The following is a 22,826-nucleotide window of genomic DNA, read 5'->3' as shown; positions in this document are numbered from 1 at the left end:
GCTTTTAGCCATGAGCAAATCCAAACCTACTTTATTCAAGCAGGTTAAAGGTGTTACAGCATCCTCATCACTTCACTGTTTTTATTGAGTTAGTGTTTAATGGTTGAGGGCTTAATGACCTTTTTGTTGCCCATCTAACCTTGGGCTAGAAGGTGAATGCACAGTATTAGGGGGCATGAAAAATGAAGGCTGCCAAAAACTCTCAGTACAGAAAGTCTGTATAATCTCAAAGATTTTACTGCTTTTTATGGCAAATGAAGATTTTTAATTTCAACAGAAGTGTCTGAAATCAGAGAAGGCCAGCCTCTTGCCCTGTATTATACAGCGCACCAAAGTGTGCTAGATTCTTTACGAAAGATGCCTCACAACAAGTAAGGGTGGGAGGGACAAAATAGAGGGCTTTGAGATATCAGGAATAGGATTAAGACATGCACACGTTGGTAGCTGATTATTTTGGTCATCTAAAATGTTAGCGATAAAGATGAAAATTATTAACTTAATTATTGTAGATATTGGGTTAAAATCAGTTTTCAAACAAGAAGTACATGAGGGTGAAAGGAGTGGCTTGGTAGACCAGCTCAGGAACAGACATAAATTGTTTTATAAAATATCATGGTCAGAGAAAATGGAGAATATCATTAGCGAAACAGTAGAACATTAGATCAACATAGGAATATAATGCTCACTTTCTAGTGTTTCTTCTTTGACTACTAGGCCATTGTGATCTACCTGGATTTTGGTTTTCATGTGTTAGTTCTTCCACTGTCTGACCTGTAATATTGTGTACTTTGTATTCAAGAATTCCAGATTGACTGCCATAAAATCACTTATTTCATTGTTATAAAAAAGCGCTCCTTTTAAAATAATATATTTTGGGTGAAAGATTTTAGAAGTATGTACAGTTTTCATGCATACTTTAATTTAAAAATTGGGATAAAATCTCAAAGCAGCATTTGTTAAAATTCCCCCCATAGATTTCCAGTAGCCATCGTGAAAATTGATCCAACTAAAAAAAAATTACCTTAGCTTCTGAGTGCTTGCCTCAGGGGAGATAAGAGTTCGTTATTGGTTATGTTTTTGGGGACAGTAAGCAGGGGAAAGCTCATACTTAGATAACAGGGACTACTCCTGCAAAGAGGGAATACTGTAAAAAACGATAATCTCTTTTAAAAAATCTGATGATAAACCCATGAGAATGAGGGTTTACCCCTGCTTTATTCTTTCAGTTCCAAAGCAAAATGAAAGTGTTTAATCTCTTAATAGTTATCTGGAAATTCTTGACTTTGCAAACATTAGTTTCCCTTTAGAAAAAAATGGTTTGTAATAACAGCACATCTGATAATTTGATTGAATGTTGTTGAAGCTTGATTTCACTTGCATTTTTTTCTCTTCCTGTTTGTGGCTGCTGGCCTATAGCATGCTGCCTGGCTGCTGGTAAAAGAGGAAATGGGGTGAGTATGTTTTATAGTATTTCTACCAGAGTGTACTGGATTTAGTGAATGAGGAGATATTTCTATAACTTTTTTCAGAGTAAGAGTAATGAGGTACTTCTTAGTTTAGAACTGGCATGTCAAACTTGAAGCCTACTGAGGGTAGCACAAATGAAAACTGATAGCCATAGGCCACCTACGATTCCCAGATGGTTTGACCAAAAAATAAAAAATTTTGTTGAGCAAAAAAAAAAGGATTTTTAGGTGTCTGGCAGAAGGCACCAGTACCAGAAGCCAGGCAACCCTAAGGCCACCAAAGAAAATGTACTTTGACGGAAACTCATAGTTATTTATTATTATAGATTAGGTTTTAGGTATATTTTATATTATTACAATAATTTGAGGTGTAAAATTATTTGCTTATATTAAATAATTTAAAAATTAATTTTACATATTTTTTTAATTTCAATATAAATTTAAGGTACTTTTATATTTGAATATGACACACAACTTGTTTTGTTGAAATAAAAACAAGTATAGACCATGATTAATCAAATAAAACAGGCTTATTTGAAAATTTCAGATACTTTGTAAGTTTGAGATTTTGCATAAAGAAATAATTATTCATGCAATTGCAAAAAATTCACATTTATTGATATAAAATTAATATACATCTTGTGATTTTATTTGGGAATAAATAAATAACAAAATATTAACAAAATAACCCCTTCTTCTCCCACAGAGCTAGGCACTTCCATACCCCCCATTCTAACTCAATCTCCCTCCGTTCCCCCAGAGCCAGCTCCCCCCAAACTAATGCCTGGGTCCTGGAGTTGACGTGCTGCCTGAGGCGCTGGGGCAGTGTGAGCACAGTGGCCAGCTGTGAGCACCTGCTGCAGCGCCCAGTGCTGAGTGGACCAGCTGGCCATGAGCGTGTGCGTAGAGCAGCCCGGCTGGCTGAGAGTGCCTCCTGGAGAACCCAGCACAGAGCACCCAGCCGGCCATGAGCACGTGTATAGAGTGGCCTGGCCAGCTGTGAGTGCCTGCTGGAGATCCTAGTGCAGAGCGCCAGCCGGCTGTGAGCACGTGCACAGAGCGGCCTGACTGGTCGTGAGCAGGCACTCGGCCATGTGCTCCCAGCGGCCAGTGGGCCGCACTTCATTCTTTTATAAAAATGTTCTGGTGGTCCACAAAAAATTTAGATCAGGCCGCATGTGGACCTCCAAATGCCAGTTCGACATGCCTGGTTTAGAATATTGGGCCACTGATACAGAGAAATTTATGAGCAAATGATTAATATTGTATTTCTCATGTGTATGAAAACAAAGGGATTCACTTGACAGGCGCTTTAACAGAGAGAAAGCACCCTTGCTAGCAAACAGCTGCAATCTCTCTGGGGCTGTGCTCCAAGATTCTCCCTCCTCCATGGTCCCCGATACTTAGGAGTACTCAAAATTAACACAAAGCCAGGGAGTAAATTATCTGATGTTGTAAACAAGGATATTCAACTGTTTCATTTGCTTTCATCCTTTTGTTGGCAAGCACCCTTCAGCATCCTGGTACTTGAGCAACAGAGCAAGCAAGTAGTTGCTTTTGCAAGTTTGATATGAAGGCTACTACTTAGATGGATGCCAAGCATTTGCAAAAGGTTATCGTTTCAGCTTTGGCATGTGCACATCCTGTATTTGCCCCTAAATTGGATGTATCTAGTTCAGTATTTTCATTTTGATTGCAGCATCTCTAGCACAATGCTTCTGAGTTGGGTTGTGGGCTATTCATTCAATGTAGTGTTTTGAAATTAATGTGTGCTGCACTGGAGTTCCAGGACTCCATGGGCAGCTGCACATGCTGTGGATTCCTTCCCCCCTGAGCTACTGTTGCTCCCAGCCCCGCTGGGCAGCCACATGCGAGGTCTCCCAACCCCTCGAGGCAGCCCCACTACCACGGCTGGGTCGCCCCGCCATGAGCTCGCTGTGCCAGACCAGAGAATCCCAGTTAAAAGAGTTTCAACCCATAGTGCTCATGAAAATCACCAAACTGGCATCACTGGAATCCGACGTTCTCAGTCTGTCAAGTAGATAGAGTGATGGTACATTCATAATAGGCTAACCGAGCCTTTCACTTTGTCACCACTTCAGATCCAGCTCAGATCAGTAGTGGCCAAAACTATCACCATTAGCTTATGGCAAAGAACCAATAGTTGGTTTGGTTCCCAGTAGACTGACTCCACCACCACATTTGATTAAGTAGCTGAGGATTGAACTGTCAGAGACTGACGTATCTGTTCCTCTTTCTAGAGAAGAGCAGAAACAGCTTCGTGTGACTGTGAAGGGAAGCATGCACAGTTGTCTATCCTATACCCGTTCTGTGACTAAATCGAAGTAATTTCACCTCCAAGCCTCTTGTTCCAGAACTTTTTGCAAGCACTAAATTCTCTTTAAAAGGAGTATAGCACAAGCAGTTAAAGCTTTCCTTCACAGCCTCGCTGCTGTGTCTTAGGGTTTATCTACATGGGAAGTTATTCTAGAATAACTACTCTTGATTAACTCCATGTGTGGATGTTTTAATTCTGGAATATGAGTGCCCTCCATGTCCAGAATGAACTAAACTAATTTGACACTTTTATTCCAGAGGAAGAACAACCACATATGGAATGATCAAGAATAGTTATTCTGGTGCAGCTCTCTATGTAGACAGGCCCTTAGACTGCCAACCAAAGTACCAAAGAATATAATGTTTTAATAACACTCGGTAACTACAGACAGGACTAAGTCCATTAATTCATTTAATATCAACCATTGTATTACTATGAGATGGTAATGTCTTTGTTGCTGTTCACCTGAGTAAGGAGAGGTTATAAACTAGTCATTTGGAATAAAAGTTTGGTATTTCTTGAGGAATCCACAAGTCCTGCATTTCCCAGCAATCTCAATTTTTGAAGTTAGTTTAAGTTAGTGCACACTTAGTTTGAAGGTACACAATTTCATTTGTGTTTTCATGATTGCTCCATTTAATTTTTAGTATTGTGAAAAGTACTAACAAAATTATAATGTGGCTTTTCATATACTTTGTGTCAATATACAATTTTTAATTGTACAGTTCTCAAGAACATAGGGTTTAAGTTAATGGATTTATCTTCAATGACTAGCTGATTCACAGTGTTTTCTAGAACATGGTGAAAAAATTATGATTAACAGGTATAGTTTGATACTGATTAGTTGCATTCTGATAGACTGATGAATAAGTCTACCCATTGGATGAGACGCTGGTTCTAAATGTTCTAAAATTCTCTCAATAATGTAACTACATGGGGACATGAACAAATTATACTAATAGCTAAAGTATCTTCAGTAAGTTAATAATATCTGATAATTTGGGGAAAAGTCTTTTGAATGTGATAAGGATCACATTAATTGTGAATAAATTTATAAGATAATTGAGTTATCTCCAGCAAAGTATTGTTAAGTGAACAGGGTACAAAAACTATGGATGCAGTTGTACTAGCTATTAAAATATCTAACCAGAAATTCTAATGCAATGATTAGGTTAGTTTTGAGACCTTTTGAGATATTGGCAATATAGGAACTCTGAATTAGAGGTGAAAAATCAATTTCTATCCTACTTTAATGCTGGCTTTAAAAGTAAGTTATTAATCTTTAAAAGCATCCTTTTATTGTTAAATCAGAATTAGAGAAGCTTTCACAGTGAGCTCCTATAAGGAAGGGATGGGTTTTTAGCAAATTGTCCTGTCATTTGTGCTAGGGGAATGCTGTTTTTATTTTTTAATGACATGTGCTACTTGTGTGGGAAGGGTTTCTCCCTATATAAGCTTTCGGATTGTTGGTCTGAAAAAAGCATGCCTAGTTTTCTCTTAATATTTTTGCCATTTTTGTTTAAGTACACTTTCTGCTGCCCTTAATTATTTGGGTGGGTGATTCTCCTGCTCTTAGACTAGTCCTGGGACTATATTACCTCACATACTGTGTGCTCATTGCAGCATATTTGACTAAGTTTGGCACCTTCAGTTCTTTCCAGTAGGAGTTTGTGACCAGGAACTAGATGGCTTTCTTAAATCAAAGTATTATTTAATTTTAACAGCAGGAATAAAGCATAATAAGAGGGGAAAAAATTAAAACAACTAAAGGTCACGTCTACTCTCATTTCTTTTATGTCATTCCTCACATTCTACCTTTCATAATGGGAGTCTAGGAAGGACTCTTCAGCCAGGTCCATGTGAGAGAATCTGTTGCCCCAATCTGTTGCTTCTACCTTTCAAAGTGCCAGCACCACACACAGCTTGGTGCGGGCTCCATGCAGCACTGCCGCTTTGAAGTACCCCATCTCACCCTCCCCTTTGCAACCTCTATTTGATAGAGGCAGCAGGAGGTGGGGAATCGATTAGTCATCTTGACTATCTGATAAGCAAATGTTTATCGGATAGCTGACTAGTCCGTAACATCTTTAATATAGACATAGTAAATGTCCCTTACCATAAACTTGTCTGATTATTGTATTAATAAATTATTTCAGAGCAGCCCCGTGTCCTTCACACCATGTTCTGTACACTTTATAGTTTTCTCCTGTTTATACTGAAATTTTATATGATAATAAAAATAATTTTATACGACTGGTCATTTATTTTTAGCATAAAATGTCAGAGATATGATTGTTTGACTCATGTACAAGTTTTCATTGTTTATTTTTTATGATTCAGAAAACAGGGCCTGTCTCTGGCAAAAGAGGATATTGTTCAGCTGAAAGATGCATACAAGTGGATTATTCATCCTTTGTTCTCGGAGGAGTTGGGTGTTCCTGTTGATGGCAAGGTGTTGTATGAGTAATAAAGTTGTTTTTCCTGCATTTAGATAGCTTACTCATAACATTAATAGTTTCTAATTAGAGAAGTCTTTCACTGGTTTTGTCTAGGAAAAAAAAGTGTGCTTTTTTACCTCAAGATAGCTATCTAAAGTAAATCCTAGAGTAAACAAGGCAAAAGGTAGTTTTTATGCAAATTAGCAGGTAGAGTGAAAGAATAGGAGTATTTTCTTACTCATGGCATATAGACATAAACTTCTTTAAACTTTAAAGATAGCAAGAGACCTTTTAGAGCCCATAAACAGAGTCCCTATAGTCATAAGTGTACCATTAAAATGTTATCTAAGGCCTTGTCTGCCTTACACAGTTCTAACTTAAAATACAACAAGTAGTCTGGTAGCACTTTAACAAAACATGTAGATGGTATCATGAGCTTTCCTGGCACAGCCCATTTCTTCAGATGACCAGAGTGTTAGATGTCCAGAACTAAAATAAATAAGGAAGAAAGGGGGTTAGGAAGAAGGAAAAAAATAGGGAGTGTGGGGGAGGGGGACAAGAAGAGGCAGTGGGTATAAAAATATCAAGGGGAAAGCTGAGCTGGAATGTAACAGGACAAACAAATAGTCTGTACAAGTGTATACACATCAGTGCTCCTCTTGCCAATGTAAACTCCCCTGCTATGGCAACAAAATAAAAATCCCTTGATGAGAGGTATAGTGCTTTTCACAGCAAAGTTAGATCAGTGCAGTAACACTGTAGATATTGCCCTTGCTTATGTTACTATAAATAGCCTCCAGGAGGTGCCCACAATGCCCATCATGACTGCTCAGATCAGCAGTTTGAACTCCACTGCCCTGCAGCCAAGTACATAGGCATCCACGCCTTTAAAGAAACAGGAGTTTTTGAAATTCTACTCGTTTATTCAGTTTGGAGAGCTCAAATTGCACTTTTCCTGCTGACTCTCTGGCAGCTCCATGCAGATACACTGGAGTTGATGGATTTGCTGGTTCTATGGAGCCTGTTCCAGCCATCAGAACTTTGATACCTGCAGGAAGATTTTTCATGGCATGTTGGAGAAGGGTTACAAACAGGTCATGTATCAGTGTTGTTCAAAGATCGAAGAGCTGAGGCTGACATACTAGAAGGCAAGGGTATCAAACTGTTGGTCTGGTCCTGCACCAAAGACCTGCCATTTCTATACAGAAGTGTATGCTGCCTTCAGCAGTGACCCCTTCTCCATTGCCAAGAGCCTGGTGGATACTTCATGGGAGCTGGAGACAGAGAGTACTCCAGAGTTCCTAGTTCTGTTGTCAATCCACTAAACCACATGGTCTTTTATGGCTTAAAGGCATCCAGTCATCCTGTAATGAACTGCTCAGAAGGTTTACTTGTCTGTTTTTTCCCCCCATGGTTTGCTAGGCGTAGTGACCATAATAGATAGGGTTGGCAGAATTTGGTGTGTTAAATATAATTTTGGCTGATAATATTAGTGCTTATTTTAAGCATTTTTAAGCAGTTTAATTTTTTACATTTGCAGGAAATTATGGAAGAGGTCAGACAGCGGAAAGATCAGACTATTATTTAATGGCTGACTAAAAAAAACTTAAGCTTTGGAACTGTTAGAACACAAATTGTCAACATCACATGTCAAAATATGCAAATTTAATATCCTAAACTAATATATTCTCAAGCATCATTTTGCTCATTTTACCTATTTGTACATTTCTGTTACTGATGGAAATAGTTTTTGCATTCATTTGTGTATGTACAAATGAAATCAGTGTCTTACTGACATTTACCAATGAAAGAGCTAATCCTTTAAAGCCTTTTTAGGCTTTGGGATGTTATTCTCTCTCTGTGCTAGTTGTACAGAATGGAGCTGATATCTATTATATGACTTGCATCATATAAAATAGTTTGTAAAGTTCTTTGAGACGATTGAGCGCTATATAAGTTTTATGATACAGATTGAACCTTTCTCTAGTCCGGACTGTCAAGACCTGACTGGTGCGGAACCAGAGAAGTTGCCAAAGCACAGGATGTCAATATTGTCTAGCAGCATTACCAACACTTTCACTGCTTACTGGGCTCTTAGAAGACATTTGGGGTAAATTGGAGCTAAATAACAGCACAGAACACTGAAAGCCAAGACTAGTGGCTGTAAACAAACCTTACAGGACTGCTGGAAGCTTGGCTGCACCCATGATAAGTGGATATCTGGCTAACTAAAATCATGCTGGACCATGGATGTTGCCTTACTAGAGAGGTTCAACCTGTACATTGCTGAAATGGCTTCTCGGTAACTCATTTAAAAGTTGTCCCATTTATGCAGCAATTCCATCTTTTTCTTCTCCTTCACTGTTTTCTTGTAATGAATGTATCAATGAGGATCCTTGAAACACTTGTTACACATGTGGTTAATAAATTGCTAGCACTTAGTAAAAGAAAACTGTTACTGTTCTTTTATGTCTTAGAGCTTGTTCGAAGTGAGTGTGGTCTTTGCTCACCCGGAAACTGATGAGGATTGCCATTTCCTGTAAGTTGCAATACAAACAGCAAGATCTTTATCTTCATATTGTGCAACATTGTTCATTTGTCTGTAGCAAGTGCTGTGTTTCCAGTATTTGTGATTTAGCATTGGATCTAAATTCAGATCCCAAATCCTGGTTCCTTTTTGCAGTTTAAATCTAAGGTCTCTCTAAGGGGTCAATCTGCACACCAAATCCAAACAGCCTAAACTTTCGAAATGTTTGGATGTGGTTTGTCAACCTTAATGTCTGTTAGTATGTGGATCTTGAATTTTGATTTCACCCATTGCTGTCAGGGCAGGCATTTGATTTAGGTCCATTTGTACTGTTAATATTAAAGTAATTGATAAGTTTACATGGTTTGTGAAGTACTTTTGATAATTTGTAAACATAAACTGATGGGTTTTTAACATATATAATGCTGAAATGTTTTGTTTGTTTTGGGGATTTGGATATGTAGGGAGGGATCAGAAGTGAGTTAGTTTCACTTAAAAACAAGACTTTAAAAAAAGCCACGGAACATCTACATAATTACTTTTGGCCTTGCTCTTCAGAGTAGCTGCCATAGAAATCCTTTTCCGACTTGCAAAGAAATCCAGTGTTTCTGGAACTCTGGATACTATCTAGTCATATCCCTTAATAGCTAAAGGAAGCATGTTCTAAGAAAATGGTGTTCCTGCTTTTTTTTCCCCAAAAGCTAGTGCTTCAGGCAGCTTGGCAGGACATGCCCCTAGTAGGTGTTAAATCAGCACATGAAAGAGCCTTCCCATACAACTTCTCTGATCAGGATACTGACAGTTGGAAGCTGCTGTCCTCAAGATCAGAAACTAGAGCATGTCTCTGGCCTTTCAGATCTGGTTCCATCTGGTTCTGCCCCAATTGGCTGTCACTTTCTCTTCCAAGTGCATAATTTGTCACTTTATTGCAGCCCACTAGCTGTACCCTTCCCACATCTCTCTTACAAGAGAGAGGGTTGCCAGGTGTCTGGTTATGAACCTGATAGTCCGGTACTTGAGTTTTCTGTCTGGGAAACAAATTTATAAAATACCGGACGTATAAATGTCTGGTATTTTCTAATTACGTTTTATTATTATCATGAGTATCAGTATGTAGTTGCGTACTGCCTGGCTGGTAGACGCGCTCATGCTGTGTGAGCATGTCTACCAGCCAGGCAGTACGCAACTACACAGTAGAGAGGAGGAGGGTGGGGGCGGGATGGAATCCCTGGGGCTGGACTCACCCGTGCGCCCCGCTGGGACCATTCATGGGATGGGCAGCACCCCGGGATCTGTATGCGCCTGGGCCAGCCACGCCCCCCGCCACCCGGTTCCCCTCTGGCCAGCCCTGCTTCCCTCAACCCCTTCCCGGCCAGCCCTGCTTCCCGCCAGCCAGTTCCTTCCCCCATATCCCCTGGCCAGCCTGGCTCCTCCGGACCCCCTGCCAGCCAGCCCTGTTCTCGGCCGGTTCTCCCCCCCCCACCCCCAGCCAACCCCACTCCCCCCAATCCCCTCCCAGCCAGCCCTGCTGGCCATATCTTCCCTTCTTCCCTCCCCACCATGATCTTCTCTGGCCAGCCCCACTCCCCCTGACCTCTTCCCAGCCAGCCCCGCTCCCCACTCGCATCTGAGATCAAATCTGTCCAGTATTTTTTTGAAATCATCTGGTAACCTACAAGAGTGTCTTCTCTTACTGAGAGAATTTCACATTAGAAAATGACCCGGGGGATCAGGGAAGAATCAACGTTCCTTTATTTGCCTCCCTGGTCAGCTTTCTGTGATCTGGAGGGGAAGCCCACAATTCTAACTGATGGCAAATGGAGTCCTGCTGGCAAGACAGTGCTGTGGTACACTCCAGGCCTTGTATTTCGTTGTCCTTATTTATCCCCCACAACCCTACCTCTTCATCCCCAGTCTTCTTGTTCCCTTTTCCTGTTTTCTGTCCTCCCATCTTACTTGCTCTGTGTGTTGGTCAACCTTTTGAAAATGTTTGTACAGGACAAGTTAGCAGCCTAGCAGGATAATGTAGTTGGGGAGAGGAGACGGGGGGAGAAAGCAACTTTGAGATCTTTATTCCCAAATTTCATCCAGCACCACAAAGGGTTTTGGTTCAGGAAGGAGACCCCTCAATTTGCTTTCTCAGTGCAGCTAGGTTGGAGAGCTGTGGTTGAGACATGTAGATAATACAATATGGTGTGCTATGGCCAGTAACCCAGAGAACTTTCTCAAGTGATAATTCTCCTTATGCAAGTGTTCTCAGACAGAGGGCTGTGTCTGGGGAGGGCTCTATGCTAATGTATTTCAGATTATTTCTAATATGACTGTGGTAAAATGTGATGCCTTACTTATCAGGGTTTAAAACTGATAGTGAATTTTTTGGTGTGATGAGAAAGTAGGTTCTTGTTTGAGCATGGAATGGTCCTTCAACGCCCCGTGGCCTTTGGTCACATGCTGAGTCCCCTAAACAGGCTCTTTGTCTCAGTTTCAGTAATAGAGAACATGGTAAAATATGGGTTTGGATTTTTGAGCTGTCCGAATGGACACACCCTTTAGAGAAGTGTTTTAGAAACAGCCATTACTGTCTCTTCTGTCCCCTCTCATCCTGCTGCTGTGTAAACACCTGCAGAAGGTGTGTGAGTGTTCGGTTTTGTGTGTCATGCTCTGTGGTTTGGAGTGAAACATTCAACTTGTTTTTGTTAACTTGTACTTGGAAACTAAATGATTATTTAAATTCTGGAAAAAGGAAACTAGTGTGCTTTGTTATCTCCCACAAATAGCCTGTGTAGGAAGTCACAGGGGATCTGCTGTTACAACCAGTTTTGTTTTACCCTAAAGTAGTCTTAGATATGCTAGTTTCCTTTTAGGAGTGTTAGAAAGAATTTCAACAATCTCATCTGGCCTGTTGTTATCTTTCTGACCATAGACTGGGGTTTTTTTCCTGTTCAGTAATAGCATTCAGAGGTGTATAGGGACACCACTAATCAATATGTCACATTTTAAGCCATGATCCATGAGTTAGTAACAGGAAAAGGACCAATAGAGAGTTAGGGAAGTCAGTTCATCTTGCAAAGGTGCAAAATATTGTCAGTCGTCTTTGTTGGTGGTCTCACAAGAAAGGTCAAAAGAGACTGAACTCCCCACCCACTTGCTTATTTCAACGCTAAACTGGGTGACATGGTTAGGAGTCAAAATGGGAGAGGTTTGCACAACCACTACGTGTTATATATGCTCCATGGATAATAAGAGTTTAGTCTATGTAGATCAAATAGACTGGCACCTTCTGCCTTCAATTTAAGACTGAAAAATCTTAACTTCATCCCACAGTTGGAGAGTTTATAGAGACACAAAGTGTGAGGCATTGCAGCTCAAAAATTAGGTCTGGTACCTGGGTATCTTCATTTTGATAAGTCATTTATTTAAGTAATTATATCAATTAAATTTCTGTTTCTTTTTAGAGCCACAGTATGTCCAGACTGTTTCAAGCCAGCAAAAAATAAACAGGTAAGAATCCCATAACTGTCATCAGCATCATACTTCAGGGATCAGAATTCTCATGTCAGTTGTTAAAATAAAGGAAGGTTTCTTGAAATTCAGTCATTACTTTAATGCCTATTCCCCCCCTACTTCTGAAAGGCTCTCTAGTGGTTTCAGATGCTGTCTTTTATTCATTCACCTCTCATCATCTCTTCTATTTAGGATGGCCAAGGACTCCATTCCCAGACCTTCAGCAAGAGAGCTATCATTTAAAAAAACATTTCCAATATTACAGAAATGTACTTTGGATACCTTAAAAAAGTCAGTGTAACCGAAGCATTACTTAGTGTCTATCAGGGATGTGGCTAAAATCAGGCTAAAAAAAGAGAATCTAGCCTTAACAAAAGGGGAAAGATCATTTGGTTCTAGAGCATTTTCCTCTGGTCATTATTCCTAATGAAACAAAACATAAGCAGAGCAGTTTTCTTTCATTTAATCCAACTGGTGAAAGAAATAATAAGAGATCTTACCATGGTTGCAGTCTCTGAGAACTGGTATAGTCCTAAATACAAGAGAGGCAAATAATTCTTCAGATTTTCCTTTCTTCCCTAGCCAAAGTCTGGATCTAGTCTGTGGGTTAGGAGAAGACTAGACTGCTTCCTTTTTATGCTCTCTTCTTTATAGAAGGCACAGTTCTCAAATCTGCCTCCTAGCAGTTTAACGAGCCATAGCTGCCAGGTTTTCTCTTCAGGTTTGGCAGCTCAGAAGTCTCTCAGGACAAGCTTTTTCCTTAATGCACAGAGAAGGCATTTAATGCCTTACTCTTTTACAGAGATGAGGTATGCATTTTACTTGTCCCTCAGAAATGAAATCCTCAGATGAAATGTCACTTTCTTAATGAAAAATGTTGATTTCATCTCCTTGTGTCATAATTATTCAGTAAAGTTTTGTGGTCTTTAGCATTATTGACTTGTCACAACTTCTTCTGCTCCTGTTGTCTATGTCACAAGGGTGGGCTTTAGTCCAACCATGAATTCAGGTCTTTCATATACACAGTATAATGCTCTCTTTAGGATACAGCCCAAGTTAAATGTGCTTTGTGCTTCATAGCAGAGCTGCTTCCAGTCTAATACAAGATCACAAGGGCTGCACTAGCACTCACAACTGTTGCACACCACCCAACAAAGGCAATAGCCACTGAATCCACCTTTCCTCAGCCCAGTCTTAAACTCATCCCTAGAATGGCGTGAAAGTAGCACCCATGAAGCACCAGGAAGGCAGATCCTGTGTGGGCTTTCCATCTCCTCCTCCTCTTCTCCTCCTGCCGTACAGTGAAGCACACAGATTCCACTGTGTTCTCACGGCTCTGTGTCTGCAGGGAGCAGGACCTGCCTTTTGTGCCAAAGATGCAACATAGCCAAATATTATTTAAGAGATGCAAGAATTGGCATCTGTCTGTGTAACTGTACATTCTATGAGAAGCCTTAAACATTCCTCTGTAAAAGTCACTTGCATGTGAGGAGCTGAGCTATTGCAAGTGGATGAAAGTAATTTTTAGAGCAGGGCAAAAATGTTCTGTTCAGACTTTTTTTAATGTAAAAAGGCTTTTCAATTAAATGGATATTTTTACCAAAAACTTAGATTTTTCAGCAACTGAAAACTACAATACATTCATTTTATTAGACTTAAAAAATGAAAAAAAAAATTTGAAAAAAATTGAAGAGTATTTGGTTTAAAAAAAAAAAAAATCAGAGGAAAAAATATTCACCAAACAATCTCTGGTGGTAACACAATGCAGGAAACTGAATGAGACTACTTGAACTGAAAATATTTTTAAAATACCACCCAAAAGGATTTTGCTAAGAGCCTGTATATCTTTGAGATAGGAAATACAGGCAGTCCCCGGGTTACATGGATCCGACTTACATCGGATCCCTACTTACAAACGGGGTGAGGTAACCCCGCACTAGCTGCTTGCCCCCAGCAGACCAGGGAGACGCGAAGCTAGCGCTCCCCCCAGCATACCAGGGAGACGCGGAGCGGCTTTTCTCAGTAGACACCTCAGCTTGAGAATAAAGGACTGAGGGAAGTGAGGTGTGGGAGAATAAAACTGAGCTCTGGAGAAATGTTTGGCTAGAGTTTCTCCTACAATATGTACCAGTTCCGACTTACATACAAATTCAACTTAAGAACAAACCTACAGTCCCTATCTTGTACGTAACCCGGGGACTGCCTGTAACAAAGAAACTCATTATTCAATTATTACAATAACTTACCTGAATCCCTATAGGCCAGCTGCATATTCTACCTTACTAGTCCTGAGTAGTTGTGACATCCCAAAATGACGCATTCTGGCTATTACAGTGTAGCTGACAGCATGACTTGGAAGGCACCTAGAAGCAGAGGGAAAATTTCATTTTTAGATAAGTGTATGTCTGACCAAGCCTAGATACCATGGAGATCGGCAAATTGAAAGTACATAGGCAGATGACTATTTTGCACCCAGAGAGAGGGAGATTAAGCGTACGTTTCTGAAGTAAATTAACTTTGCCAGTTTTATTTGTTCATTACCTATAACTGCATGCTTTTACAAAATATAGTAAGATGTCTCCCTTGTTGTTTCAAAATAAGAAGAGTTATTCTGAAATAGCCCGGGTCTATGGTAGGGAGTTAAGTGATTTATCCAAGATCAGATAGGAAGCCTTTGTCAGAGCAGGGAATTGAACCCAGACTTGCACCTTCCCTGCTTGATATTTGTCTTTCCTACCGGATCTGTGTGCACAAATCCCCAGCGAGCACATGTGCGTGGTGAATGAGTCACCTATCTTGCCTTGTGCTTTACTCACCTGATGGTGTTCAGAGCAGGCACCCAAGAATATCACTTCAGTGATAATAGATCCAAGTGGAGTTCTGTTTTAAAAAACATTTAAACTAAAGAATATGTCTTAGTCATGTACTTCAATGGCAAGTTATGATATTTTTCCTTAGAAGATCATAAGTGTTTCAGGGCTTGTTTTCTCTCTCAACAGTCATTTTCTTCATGGAAAATCCGAGATGTACATTAGACCAATCATATTTAGTCTTCAATACATAACATCACTTTCTGCCATCCATTTCAACAGTACATAATGATCTATAACATTTGTTGTTGTTATATGTTCATTGGAACCAAGATTTAAAAAAACTAGAAAATAGACTTCATAGTCCAGATATAGGAGCCTAAATTTGTTGCCTTATTTACAGAAGTGTTGAGCATCCAGCAGTTTCCAGTGAGATGCCTGGAGGTAGGGGGTCCTTTTGAAACCTTATTAATTTAGGTGCCTAAATATGGCCTTACAAGTTTAATATTAGGCTTCTGCTTTTGAAAATCATGGCCTGAATCCTCAAGTCTCACTGACCTTTTGTTTGTCTTCTACATATTTTTTCTTATACTCTTGAATGAAGAAGATTGTTAGAGATGTTATCTGGCTGCTTCTTCAGTGATTGTGTGTCCTTGAACCATTGAAGGATCTGGGATGGGATTTTTCAAAAGCATCTAAATAACTTAAGATAGGAAATCTTGAAAGTCAGTGAGATTTGTGCTTCTAGTCTCTTAAGCACTTTTGAAACTAGCATGTAAATATTTTTTGGAAAAAGTTATGCTTTGTTGTGAACCTATTTGTGGTGCAAAACATATTTTGTAGTGATATTTTCCATGCCATCTCTTCCAAACACCAGTATTTCAACTCAGGATGTTGGACATAAAACATAGAATGAGAGAGGATGAGTGTCTTTTTTAATCTCTTCTAGAATCAGACATGGGGTAAAAGAAGAGCCTAAGTCCCATTGATTTTAATATGAGTTTTCAGTGCTTTCTTACACATCTCTCTATATATAACATTTTTTTTCCTGCTGTGTGATCGACTGACATAATCAGCCTCTGGCAAAAGTGGCCAGAGAGCAAGTAGCGAGCAGTTGGAGCAGCCTCCTAGTACACTTTAAAAATGTTTAGGCCTCAGTCTTGCAGAGACCAGTGTTGAGTAACTTTACATATGCAAGTCAAGTTATTTATGTGTGTAAATATCGGCAAGATCAGGGAATACATCAGGGAATGTGTGTTAAAGAGCTAAGATCATGATTAGAAGTATGTGAGCACATGTTGAAAATATTGGAAACACTTTCAGTCCTAGGAAAATGTGATACTTAAGCTTCAAATATAAAAACGCAGTATGTATTGATAAGAGTACTTGTTCTTTTTTGCCTCATTAGGCAAAATGATGTAATTACCTTACCCACATCCTTTTTTCAACCTCTCATATTTCCTTAACTCAGATATTTTATTTTTCATTTCACTGTGCAGTCTGTTTTCACAAGAATGGCAATTATAAAGGCTTTGGACAAGATAAAAGAAGAGGATTTCCGTAAGTAAGTATACGTTGAAACTGTGTGTTTCTTAGTATTGGGCTTCTTATGTACAGAATTAAGATGGGGAGGAAAATGTTTGAGGGAAATACACAAGCATTGTTAATTGTTAAAAATCTACTGATATATGTAATCATACATATGTATTGGTCAGGAAATGTTGCATTTGCATGACTTTTGACGACATTATAATGTGCTAACATTATCTTTTAAGAAATAATCTCACACTGTTTCAATTAGATCACAAAATTGAGAAGTGAACATTCTGAAAACAATTCCCTCCCCCCAGATTATTTTATGATTAGCAAATTTAGGGCTAGATTGCGCCACAAGGGCACAAGCTTATCTTATTACTGCAAAATCAAATTGCCACAATTCCACTGCTGTTCCCCTGTTGTACCAGCAGTAAATTACTATGTGTTCTGTGTTGGACTGCTTAAAACTTATACTATAGTACAATAGCAATATTGCCAACCCTAGCTATTCAAAAATCATGAGTGAGGGCCCCCCCCCCCCATCAAAAGATTTAAAAAAAATACATTTTTGGGTTTTTATTTGCTTTCTGGCTTTTGAGCATTAGTTTGTATATTCACGTTTTTCTCTGCAACAGTGAAGGTTACTTATTTTTAAAATGATGCTAAGATTCTCACATAATTCCATGACTTTGGGTGCAGAATTTAAGAAAAATATAAAATATTTTGAGAGTCATAATAAAATGAGGTGGAAACATGGTAGCAGAAATTATCTGATGTGCACTTTGAAGAGTTACATGTACATCTTTGGTCTTTTCCCTACCTCCTAGCAAAGATTTAATAGCAGATGATGTAGTATGTTTTACAGAGATAATGAAATTCACAATACATTTTGCTAGTATATTTTGAAGTATTATAAATAAAATTATAGCATCAGTTGACAGAATAAATTAACAAAGTACATTTTGGAAATGTATTATACTTGTGTTTCATGTTCATTCACTTAATGATTCGCAAGAGGTCTTGCAGTGTTTAGTTGTTATATTGCAGCTGTGCTTTGTGTACATAGAAACAACTGCATAGATTAATTTTTGCTACAATGATTCATCATGTTATGAAATTGCTTGTCTTTTGAATGTCTCTTTATATGCAGGCATTTTCCATGTCCCCCAAGGTCACCAACGCGTATCTGTGCTGCTCTGGAAATTGAGTGCACAAATGGTGCAATTTTTGTGGCTGGTAAAAAAATATTTCTCTTGCTGTTATTCTCTTTGAAAAATGCTGTACAGTCTTCATATGTAACCAAATGGACTCCTGCTATTCATTATTATTCTTGTTATTAAGCATAAGAGAAAAGAATACAGATATGCAAGAGTGAAGTTCAAACGAACGTCTTTAGAGAGGAAAAAAGATTACTTTTAACTTGTCTTTCATAGTTTCATAGCATTTAACACTGGAAGAGACCATTAGATCATCTAGTCTGGCCTTCTTCATATCATAGGTTAGTAAATTTCATCGAGATAGCCCTATGTGGAGCCTAATGAATTCAGTTAAATTAAAGCATTTTAGTCCTTAGGAGAGTGAACTGTTGTGTGCCATGGGCAGAGAACAGTTTCAGCAGCAGCTCACTTGGGGATGCCTGGGGTTCTTAAGTTGAATCTGTATGTAAGTCGGAACTGGCGTCCAGATTCAGCCGCTGTTGAAACTGATCAGTTTCAGCAGCGGCTGAATCTGGATGCCAGTTCCGACTTACATACAGCTTCAACTTAAGAACAAACCTACAGTCCCTATCTTGTATGTAACCCGGGGACTGCCTGTATTGATCTACATATACTTTCTTTACTAATGCTAAGGTACTTCCCCCCCTCTATTATCAGCTCTTTGAAGCCATCCCCTACAAAGGTATGCATATGCTAGTTCAAATTGGATTCACCAGGGACCAAGAGAGAAAGGATTTTTTAATAAATAACCTGGTTTTAAACTGGCTCAGGGCCTTCTTCCTGGTTCAGCAGATGGACAGAAGACCTTGGTATATAAAGGACCCCAACCCTTAGGTTAGGCTTGCAAGGACTTGGTCTAGTGAGGCCCCATAAGCAGTGGGTGTTTATACTGAGCTGAAGCTCTGATGAACTTATAACCACAAGAAATCTCCCTGGATGGGGATTTGAAGGACAACTCCTGGGAGAATCCAAGTTATGGCTGGGATGTTCCTTATAAGCTTAATAGCATGCATGTAGATTCTTTTTTAATATGTTTTCTCTGTAGCGCTTTTACCCTTAAAATATTATCTTTCACAGAAAGACCTGTGGGGTATCTTATAACTATAGCAGTTATACCCACTACCCATCTCCGAATAAAAACCAAGAAGGTTCTGTTTGGGCAGCCTGTCTCTGAAGGCAAGGAACTATGTAGCCTGGAAATAAGCCAGTCAGAAATCTACAGATACATGTCTCTAACCAAGAAAGGCCACGCCTGGGTAGCTAGAAGGAAGCTTGATAGTAGCTGGCATTGCTTAGACCAATGAGGGGAAATACAGGTGCAGTTGCCCTGAACTATGACATAGAGGAGGGAGGGGCTTGGCATTCTACTGGTGATCTCATATTGGTTTTATGACCTATGGTGGGGCACCTGCAGCTTTGGATAGGTATCCTTGTTTGTTATGTAATTCCAGCCAGAGCCATTCCTAGCAGGCTGTGGGGCAACTTTTCCCAGGCTACCCAGGACTCCCAGCTAACATGAATATGGGGGACTGTCCTGTCCATAGGATGTCTGAGGCAACCACTTCAGGCCCCCCCCAAAGCATAGGTTCTGGGGTGGCCGCCCTAAACCATCCTATGGACAGGATAGCTCTGATTCCAGCCACATACACTGTGTAGGGTGGTTCTCTGTTTAGGCTAGTATAAATCCAGAGCAGAGCAAAGTCTATTGACTATAGTGGTATTACCCTTGTTTTACAGCAGTGCAAATGAGAATCAGAATTTGACCCAGAGAGGAGAGTGCATGAGAGTAAATGATGTTTTCAGGTCCTTCACTTTTGCATTTCTCATTCTTATTAAAAATTGCAATATTAAGAGGAAATTATCAAATTGAAAATCATGCCTGTCTGACTTGGTTTTGGCCAACCATTGCTACAAGCAACACCTATATTTAGAAATGAAAGAGATGTATTTTTCTCTCTTAACTTTTGTTTACTTTGTGCATTTGACAGAGCTTGTGTGGATAGTCATTTCACTGTACTACAGAAGTGGTATTAGTCAGTTTCCTCATCTATTTGTGTGGGGGTTTTTTTAGAGCAAGTGGGAAGGAAGAAACTTTTAAAAACAGGAAAATGTGATAGTAAAATCACAAAAGCTGACTGGGGGAGGGGGAGAGAAAGGTGTTGTACCTATAATTGCTTTGAACTTACACTTTTAATGAACTTGATTTCAATTTGATGGAGTCTCTGTATTACAGTAGAGATTTTGCACCCTGCAATTCATAAATCAGTTCTTGCCGTTACATGGACTCTTATTTCTCATAGAATTCAGAGATGGAAAAGACCTTTTAGATAACCCAGTTCCATCTCCCGGCATTCCTTGATTGAAGCATTCCTTGTGTTCTGTGGGGGGTGTCGTGTTAACATAAGATAATGTGAGGCTGTGACTAGAGCAGGTCAGATGAAGGCCATTCTGTTATGGCAGCACTGAAATAAAACCAAAACTTTCTGAATGTTTCCATGAAAATGGAGTTGCATTGGAATGTCTGTTTTCTGATGGAATCCTGTTTTTTGTGATTTGGAGGTAACATGCGGGATGGTGTATAGAATATTGGGATGCGAGTGAGACAGATTCAAAGTCCCTACTCTGTCTGATTTAGGGCAATTTTTTTTTTTTTTTTATCCCAAATCACTCTGAACGAGGCACAGAGACTTGAACATGAGGGCTCGTCTACACTTAATATGGTACAAACTGCACCATGTAGAACATCTGTGTGAACGGTACCTGGTGTGCCAGAAGGCGTTCTCCCCCATTCATGTAGTTAATCCACCTCCCCAAGCGCTGGTACCCCAGTCAATGGAAGAATTCTTCTGTCAGCCTAGCACTATCTACTTGGGACTTATGTCAACATAACTATGCTGCATGGGCGGGTGGATTTTTCACACTCTCACTGATATAGTTAAACTGACTTAATTCTCTAGTATACACCTGGCTTGAGTCTCCCATGGACCTAACCTTTATATCTCTCTCATTCCTTCTCCTGACCCTCCCAGTTATGTCTCCCTAAAACATTTTGGCTTTAATAAAATGATGTTCCAACCAGCTCTGTGACCTCTCTGGCGCATATAAGCTATCAAAATGGATAGAATAACTGCTCCGATTTAGCATTTTCCTATCTCTATTTTATTTATGCACAGAAATCAGAAATTCAAAATTGTGATCCCCGTAGCAACTGTAACTCCAAGTCCCTTGTGCCTGTGTAGTATTTAATACATGGTGTTAATTTTAATGATTTAATATAGGTGTGTAGTATTGCGAAAGTTACAGTTGCTGGAGAATCCCTACATTTGAATTTCCTATCTGTAAGATGTAAAATACCCACTGTAGCAGTGTATTGGCATTAGTTATTTAATTTCATTTCATTAAAAAAAGACTAAAAGGAAGAGAATGTGATATGATGCAGTAATAAATACACAAATTACATCGAACAATCTGCTAAAAAGAACAATAAGGTGACAAATAGGCATGTCACCATATCGTCCACTACACAGTTGTTAATCTTATCAGTCACACACACACACCCTTTGCTGCCTCTGTATCAATGGCAGCAAGGAGGCGCAGGGGAAGCGGCAGCTGGTGCTGGTGAGGAGCTGGCTTTAAGCAGACTCCCCATGACCACCAGATCTGCCCACCCCCCCATTTTTCCCCAACCCGTCCCTCTGATAAATATGCATGTGCAGGCTCTGTGGACCTGTCTGCCCCTCTCCTTGCTGCCTTTGTAGTAGGCAGTGAGGGGGGGGGGGGGCAGGAAGGAGTTGGTGCTGGGGGGAAGCTGGCTTAAAAGCTGTTTTTTCCCCCCCCCCCCAACACCAGCTCCATGGTGCCACTTCCCCCCACTCCCTTTGTGTAGCAGCCCCTATCCACGGGTGGTCCAAGATCTGTGGGAGACAGAGCAGCCTCTGTCTGCGGGGAGCTTGGAGCTGTCTGTGGGGAGCTGTATCAGAGGCAGCAGCGCAGGGTGGCCTGGGGCTCTCTGGGTGTGGGGCTGGGAGCGCACAGGCTGTTGGCCATGCCCCCAGGGACTATCAAATAGTCGTGTAACAGCTTATATTTCATGTGGTTATATGACTATTCAATTACACTAAATCTAACATCCCTAGTTGACAAGTCAAGTCCTCAAATATTCCAGGATTCAGATTGCTGTACAGCCTTAATTTGGTCCCTTGGAGCAGGTGTATCATCATGAACTTAAAGCTACAGTCCATTATGTTAGGTCAGTGGTTCTCAACCATTTTACCATTGTGGACTGCATGTGCAGCTATCTGTGTGTTAGATGGGCCCAGGCCACCCAATATATAATTTACCTAAATGGCCCTGAGGAAATCTCAAAGGCCACGCCTGTTTGCTGATTGGGCCACAGGTTGAGCACCACTGTGACAGATGAATTAATGGCAACGTTCTTGTTTTATTGACAGGAAGGTACAACAAATATTCAAGGAATTTACCACAAACTCCCTGGATAATAGATGGAGAACGAAAGCTGGAGTCTTCAGTGGAAGAGCTGATTTCAGAGCATCTAATGACAGCATTTAAAGCAGATAGTGAGTGTCCAGTATTGTGTGTGTATAATTCATAGTAGTTAGGTTAATTTTTCTTACACATTCTGAAAACAGCCCCCACCACTGGTCCATTGGATACCAGCTTCAGTAGACAGGAGGATTGAATGCACATGGAGAGAAAGCCACGCTCTTGTCCTTCTCAGTTGTCCTGGATGGTCCTTCCATTGCCTATCCTATGTCTGATCAGTCACTAATTCAACAGTACTTTTTGTATAAAAGTATTACCCCTTTTAAAATAGTTCTGCAGCTGAGCCTGATCGTGCCAGTGAGGCACATATAGGAGTGTGTAACTCCTGCATCTCTCCCTTAACAATTAATACACGAATGCTCGTTACAAAATACCCCGTTTAACGATGGAGAATTACTAAAAAGATAACACATTGGTTTATCACCCT

The 22,826-nt window shown here is 40.0% G+C and overlaps 1 protein-coding gene across 4 annotated transcripts in view; it reads left to right on the top strand.

Annotated features, from left to right (window-relative positions):
* The window catches only part of PUS10 (pseudouridine synthase 10), a 67,024-nt gene that overhangs the window by 28,891 nt on the left and 15,307 nt on the right, over positions 1 to 22,826 (top strand). For all 4 annotated transcript variants that reach the window (XM_006122158.5, XM_006122157.4, XM_089777523.1 and 1 more), the window contains exons 5-11: positions 1,417 to 1,451; positions 6,145 to 6,256; positions 8,720 to 8,781; positions 12,225 to 12,270; positions 16,583 to 16,647; positions 17,770 to 17,855; positions 22,288 to 22,413. In XM_006122158.5, coding sequence (XP_006122220.1) covers positions 1,417 to 1,451; positions 6,145 to 6,256; positions 8,720 to 8,781; positions 12,225 to 12,270; positions 16,583 to 16,647; positions 17,770 to 17,855; positions 22,288 to 22,413 — 532 coding nt within the window. The remainder of the gene's footprint in view (positions 1 to 1,416; positions 1,452 to 6,144; positions 6,257 to 8,719; positions 8,782 to 12,224; positions 12,271 to 16,582; positions 16,648 to 17,769; positions 17,856 to 22,287; positions 22,414 to 22,826) is intronic.

Source organism: Pelodiscus sinensis, chromosome 3 (assembly GCF_052426305.1).
Source record: "Pelodiscus sinensis isolate ZL-2025 chromosome 3, ASM5242630v1, whole genome shotgun sequence".
Taxonomy (NCBI): Eukaryota; Metazoa; Chordata; order Testudines; family Trionychidae; genus Pelodiscus; species Pelodiscus sinensis.
The sequence above is the reverse complement of the archived record's forward strand: the minus strand, read 5'-3'. Positions and strand labels throughout refer to the sequence as shown.